This window comes from Cariama cristata, unplaced genomic scaffold, assembly GCF_000690535.1.
Source record: "Cariama cristata isolate BGI_N322 unplaced genomic scaffold, ASM69053v1 scaffold15749, whole genome shotgun sequence".
NCBI classification, from domain to species: Eukaryota; Metazoa; Chordata; class Aves; order Cariamiformes; family Cariamidae; genus Cariama; species Cariama cristata.
Window position 1 is genome coordinate 1 of NW_009634146.1, and position 6,897 is coordinate 6,897.

The window sequence follows — 6,897 nt, forward strand, 5'->3', positions numbered from 1 at the left end:
CCATCCCGACAGGAATCCTGACGACCCCCGGGCGCAGGAGAAGTTCCAGGACCTGGGGGCTGCCTACGAGGTGAGGCCGAGGGTTCCCCCCTGCCATGTGCCTTTCCGTAGGCGCTGCTGAGCGGCACTGCTGCCTGGGGTGTAGGGCAGGGTGTAGCAGGGCCTGGTGTAACTGCTGGGGAAGGAGAGGGTTGAAGTTGTGCACCTTGTTGTAAGGAACTCGGAGAACCTTAAGTCTTCCCAGCCCTTCCCTGACTGTGAAGGATGGACAAGGTTCACGGTAAAACATGCTGGGAGCGTGAAGCTGAGCTCGGCCAGCAAGTAACCTCATGAGGTTTTGTTCTATAATGTTCAGGGGAAAAGAAAGGAGAGCTTCTAGGAAATGTAAAGGCCCTTCTATAAGATGCAGGTGCAATCCATCATCTCCCTGTTACCATATCTAATTTCAGATAGTCTACCAAATGAAAAGTGAAGGTAGAGAGGCTGCCAGGTTGATTAGAGAGCTCCTTCTGTCAGAGGACAATAAAAGACCTTGGCTTACTTAGCCAGGAGAAAGTGAAGGCGGCAAGTTATTTGGTGTTTATTAATAGTTCTTTGAGGAAGAAATAGAGTTGTATCAGCTATAAATATTGGCAGAGGAACAAGTGTGTGTATGAATAGAGCCTGGCTGTGAGTTAAGTCTGGGCCAATAGGAGATAGAAGGTGGTTGGCTTGGCTTTTAGAAGACATTAATGGTAGGTTACGTGTGCATGAGGATTCCTGTTGTTTCTATGATAATATAGTAGCATACAAACGACAGCTGACGCTAACAGCACAGTGCGTTATATAAATCGCATGTAGATTATTTTATTAGCCAAATGTTTTAAGTCAAAACCTACTTTCTCTGCCACGTACATACACGTTAACACAATTTAGGCACAGCGATAGGATCCATTTCTTCCCTGTTCTCTGTCTTTTTTGTCTCTCTTCTGCCACTGTTGGTTTCCGGCTGCTTCCGCTGTCCCCCACAGAGCAGAGCAAGATGGTATTGACCAGCAAGAATTCATAGCAGCAATTCCACCAGGAGGTTGCCTGCATTGCTGGGCTCTTTGGGTGGGGACATTGGTCCTTTTTGGGGAGTCACGCTTCGGAAGGAAAGGGTTTGCATTCCTAGTGCAGCCCGGTGGTGCCACTCAGCCAGCAGCTGTGGCGTGGCTGCTGCTTCTTCCATCCCTGATATTTCTCTGCTCTTCAGATATGCAAATATAAAATCAGTGAGGAAGTGAGAGAAACAGCTTGAATGCATTCCTCTCTGGTCAGGAAGAAAACACATTAATTTGATTTTTGTATCAGAGCTGGGACCTCTCTTTTAGTTCAGACTTGTCTATTCTTAAATAAATTGACTAAACTATCACAGGGAAGCCAGTGAACGTAAGGAATTTTTTTTTTTGTGGAGGGAAAAAAAGCATTCATTACCTGTCATTTACAGCATCTGAAGATTGATGCATGTGGTTTACCTCAAAGCAGGGCGCTTGGTGTCATTTCTGTGAGTTGGGATCTTGTCACATTTGGTAGTACTTTATGGGGGGAAGCATTTCTCTACCTCTTCCCCAAGTCCCAGTTTATATAAGTCTTTGCCATAGTAACAGTTGAGAGTACTCTTTCTAGTTAAAAACACTGGGGAGAAAATGGTTGTAAAATCAAATCAGCAGGGGATGTAGTGGCAGGAGTAGCTGAATATTAACTTTTATGAGCAGTGACTGAGTCTGCTTCCCCCTCCCCAGGGTATTATCGAAGCACAACAGTGTCCTTGTTCAACACAAAGCATGGAGTTCTAGTGCTGGCACACACCACGTGAACGCAACATGCTCTTGGTGGGTGCTGGTGAAAATTAAGCTAGGAAACTTCCCTTCAAACTGTTCATTCGTATGCTCCTTGCTGAAGAGCGGAAAATTGAAATCCAGTATTGACATACAAAGTTTTTAAAATCGGTTTGGAAGAAGTAACTTTTTGACGTCCTGCAAGGTCTTTGTCTCTTTGTTTAGCCAGTAGAGCTTGCAAATCCTACTGCTAAACTAGCTACGAGATGCAGTGAGTTTGATTTGATTGTTTTGAGCAAAAGGGAGCTGGAATTATGTTTCCATTATAACCTAATCCAGGATGCTTTTTGCCATAAAGCAGGAGACTTTGCTAGTAGTACCACCGCTCAGGGTTTGGCTAGCTGACTATCTATAGCAAAGTCTTAAAAAAAAATTGTGGGGAAGTAGGTTAATTAAACTACTCTCTCCTTCATTTTCACAGCCTAAGTAATTTCCACCCTGCAAGCTGTGTGGTCTGAACACTGTTGTTTCAATGCGAAAGGAAACTGAGCCTGCCTGAGGGAACTGAGCCTCCTCTATGTGTGTATAATCATTAGTCTCAGGATGGTTTGAGGGTGGAGTTTCCATGGGGTTTTGGGGTTTTTTCTAAGCTTGTCCACTATAGTTGCTTTGCTTTCAAGGCACCCTAACGTAATGAACAAAAAAATCTCTTCACAGTACTTAAAATGTGTTCTTGGAGTTGTGTTCTCCAACAGCCTGGAGAAAGAAGGAAAATGAATGGAAAGGCAAATATTTTGTGGTCTTAATTCCTTTGTTCCTGCAGTACTCTACCAGGAGAATTTTACTCTGATACCAACAGAGCACAAAATGGAAAGTTTATCCCAGTTTTAGGCAATATGTGTTTTACTGCAAAATCTGAAGTGGCAAAGGGAGAACTGAACTCTTACCTACTAGATGAAGCTAGTAAAGTCGCTGTTGTTCTTATATGTTGGGTTTTTTTTTCTCCCCCTGTTGCTAGCATTTATTGTTGGTTACAATTTCAGGCTGGTTTTCATCATTTGGCCAGCTTCTCCACCTGTTTCCACTCCTCTGTAGCCTTCTGAAAGCTAACCTGGCAATTTTAATCTTCCCAAATATGATCAATGGGGAGGAAGAGGAAGGAAGACTAAATATGACCAGAAACTTCTGGATCGCTTGGGAACGAAAGAGCAAAGCTCAGTACTTGGGAATTAAACTTGAAGCTGTACAGTCTTGAAAGTTGTGTGTGTTGGGATGTGTTGTTCTGCCTCAGTACTGAAGTTACTTCTAACTTTTGCTGCCCTTAGGTATGAGGGGCAGCATTCAAACTGGTGCAGAGTTACCATATTTGGCAGGTTCTGCTTGGTAGGCAAACTTACTGTCATTGCTAATCGTTATGAAACAGTAGCCAGAGAAATACATGTTCTGCATGCTTGAAGAACAAACTGAGAAACAGGGGTGGTATTATGTGACTTTTCAGTCTGTCCTGCTTTGTAGGAACTGATTTGAATTATTCCTTCTGTTTCTTTTTTTTCTAATCTTTAAGCTAAACTCAGTATCAGTTATATTTTCCATGTTGCTTCTGCTGTTTGGATAAACTAACTATAGTTTTTACTGATAAATGTTTAACTTTTCTAATCCAGTGCAGCAAGCAAGTTCTAGGCGGTGCTTTTGTCATGTAAAGCATTGCTGCTTGTTCCCCAGTGAGGAGGACTGGTAAGCTTCCTCTCAAAGCCTGGTTTAAATAACTCGTCTCAGCTGTGGGTGAATGTGTTGTCTGCTTGCATCCCTTTGCCAGGTGCTGTCAGATGAGGAGAAAAGGAAGCAGTATGATGCGTATGGTGAGGAGGGATTGAAGGATGGGCACCAGAGCTCCCATGGAGACATCTTCTCACAGTAAGGAGATTTTGCTACTTGAGGCTATTCTATAGTTGGTACTCTAATTTTGTGATGCTCATGCACACGTTTGACGTGGGCAAATTCTATGTTGAGGTCTCTTACCCACTCTGGAGGCGCTGATCTGAAGTGACAGTTGAGAATTTGAAGAAATAAGTTTATAGTGGATATCCCATGTGCAGTTTTCAGTTGTCTGTCTTGCATCAGTCCTTGCTTCAAGACCAGTGAGTGGGAACCAGTGGTGTCTTCCCATGTGGGCAGCTCTTGCTCACTTGGCAAGCTGCATTGCCCATGTGGGTGATTTGTAAGGTGCTGCAGCTGTGTTAAGCACGGAGGAACTTTTTTGTGTTACCTGGTACGTGATTAATGTTTAAGCTGTTGCCACAGATCACGTGTGCGCTTTGGGGGTCACTTTTTCTCTTGCAAAGTAATGCTGTAGTGACTTACGCTGCATTTCAGAGTAACTGTAGAATTGGGATCATTAAAGTCTGAAGGTGCTTGCACGTTGCTCAGGCAGAACCTGATTTTCTGTTTAAGGCCTCTTTGGTTCTACTGGGCACAAATTTACTAAAACAATTCCTGAAATTGCTCATCTCATGGGTGAGAACTCACACCATATGCTGATCTGTTTTGAGGAAGAATATGCAAGCTCACTAGGAAGTCTTTTCTCATCTCCATTGTCCTCAAACTAGTGAAGACCAATCTGCTAGCGTTGACTTGCAGTGTCAGAGATGGAGCACTACTCGGAGTTTGCACTTTGTGGTGATGGTAGCTGAGCACCAGTGCCTAAGAGAGAGGACTTCCATTAGGCAGCGATCAGATTTTGAGGTATTGGTATTCAACTCCTGCTCCAAACCTTGTTTTCCTTAGTACAGAAAACTCTTCCAAAGCGATCACTTTGTTTGAAGGCATTGGCCTGTGTCCTGGAGGAGCAAAAAGAGGTATCTGGATTTAGTTATGGTGGCTTTTTACTGCAAGGAGGCTGTTCTCCAGGGGGCTAGAAGCATTTGCCAAGCAGCGTGTTGCTGCTGCCTTGGGTGACTCTCTTCATCAAAGCCTCGTTTGATCAGAATTCCTTCCTGAATGAATTAATGTGCTTTACTCCAGCTTCTTTGGGGACTTTGGATTCATGTTTGGAGGTAACCCACGCCAACAAGACAGGAACATTCCCCGAGGAAGTGATATCATTGTGGACCTGGAGGTTACACTGGAGGAGGTGTATTCAGGAAACTTCGTAGAAGTAAGTTGTTTGCTTGCCTGTTGGTCTGTCTGATGTTTTCAGGTTTGAGATGCCTGGCCTAGCCACTGCTCAGAATGATATCTTCTTCCAAAGAATAGAACTGAAATAGATGCTTGTTTTCTCAGTATCTAGTGGTGACAGTGGAGGATGTGATGCTCTTTGCTAGTAGTTAAAAAACAATACATTTATTCATCCTTGCCATCTGGTAATTTCTCTATAAAGAGATGCTTCTTGTGATAATAACGTATTTATTGGCTGTCAGTGACTAGCTGTAGCTTTTTTATGGCAGTAGCCCAGTTAGAAAAGGTGTAAGTGGTGTCTGTCTAGAATTTAGTGATATGTGAGGGCCTGTTCATAAGTCTCAAATTTAATTTTGCAATTCTTGCAAAACCACGTCATGGATTTTTCATAGCCTCTTTATATGGCCAAACATGTCGCTGCAAATTTCTGGATCACAGCTTGGCAAATGTATGGTGACCTTTTAATTTTTATTTTTTTAAAGCAAGCTACATTTCTGGTGCTGACAATCCCTGCTATTCTGCATGTTACAATTTGTGTTGATTGAGTTTCTCTTGTGAGTGTCTAGGTAAATGGAGAACTCCAAATAATTTTGCCCACTGTGTGGGACAAGGAAGCTATCATAACCAAAGTGTGAGATGTTTCATCCTAATGTTACCTTTCCTATTTAGAAAGGGGGCGGGGGGGGAAGGAAATGATAATAGTGGTGTTAGAGAGAGTTTTTCTGGTGTTTAACGTGTGATCAGCAAGAGAGGCAAGGTGAAAACTTGTCAGAAAGTTTTGCTGAGGCCATTTGGAGCTACTGTGAAGGCAGCCCATGGAAAAACAAATCATGTTCAGGCTGTTTGAGAAATCCAGACCCTTGTGGAAACCCAGGAGTGCTGGTATCAACCTCTTCCTCTTCCGTGCAGGTTGTCAGGAACAAGCCAGTGGCAAGACAGGCGCCTGGCAAACGGAAATGCAATTGCCGGCAGGAGATGAGGACCACCCAGTTGGGTCCTGGACGTTTCCAGATGACTCAAGAAGTTGTTTGTGATGAATGTCCAAACGTCAAGTGAGTTTTATGGTCTTTACTGGTATATGGATGTTTATTCAAAACCTACCACTAGATGGAGGAAAGTGCCTCTACTACCAGTAAGATCTGGGCAGGTTTCTCATTTCCAGGGAGCCAGTCTTTATTCTTACAGTAGAGATGGCCAGCTCTCTTAGATGCAGAGCTCCTCAGTGTGCTCTTTCAGCCTCTTATTCCTTGAACAATCAGTCACAGTGGAAGTTCCAAAACTAAATCTGAATAAACAAAGTCAAGAAAGCCCATGGTATCCAGCTGGGAACAGTTGGATGTGGAATCCTGTGGTGTAGTCACGCATCCAGATGCTGACTGTGCATTTAGGAGCTTAACTTTGTGTTCTTTACTAGATGAGTCTCAGCACGCAAGAGAGGCAGCTCTCGCCCTCCAGTTTTAGATGTGAGCAAGGCGAGAGGATGTGTTAACTTGGGGGGAGGTTCTCCTTACCTCAGTAACATAAGTAGGTGTTAGCACCTGCTGTTACAAACTCAGTGCTTGCTTGCTCTTCCTCTTTGCAGGCTTGTGAATGAGGAGCGAACGCTAGAAGTGGAAATAGAGCCAGGCGTGAGGGATGGTATGGAGTATCCCTTTATTGGTGAAGGTACGTGTATGAGCACTGCCCTGCTGCTCAGCTTTGACTTGCTCCTTTTCTGTGATGCAAGGCTGATCTTTGTGGCAGTGAAACTTTGGGTAACTGATCAGCACACATGGCTTTAAGTGCTATGTCCTCTGCATGTTGCTGAAATTCAGGAGCATACTCTCTGCTAAGTCTGGAGAACGCTCTGAGTTCTGCTACCTTTGCTGGTATATGTGGGGCATGCACACAAAAAAAAAAGCTCTAAATATGATGTCAGATAACT

General features: G+C 43.7%; 1 protein-coding gene across 1 annotated transcript; it reads left to right on the plus strand.

Moving 5' to 3' along the window:
* Nucleotides 1-4: 4 nt before the first annotated feature.
* LOC104166948 (dnaJ homolog subfamily B member 11) lies at nt 5-6,638 on the plus strand (the record flags this gene model as incomplete). Its single annotated transcript, XM_009707055.1, has 5 exons — nt 5-70; nt 3,616-3,713; nt 4,821-4,953; nt 5,883-6,025; nt 6,556-6,638. Coding segments are annotated over 5 exons (523 nt in total), but the record flags the coding sequence as incomplete, so codon positions are not given.
* Nucleotides 6,639-6,897: the final 259 nt, after the last annotated feature.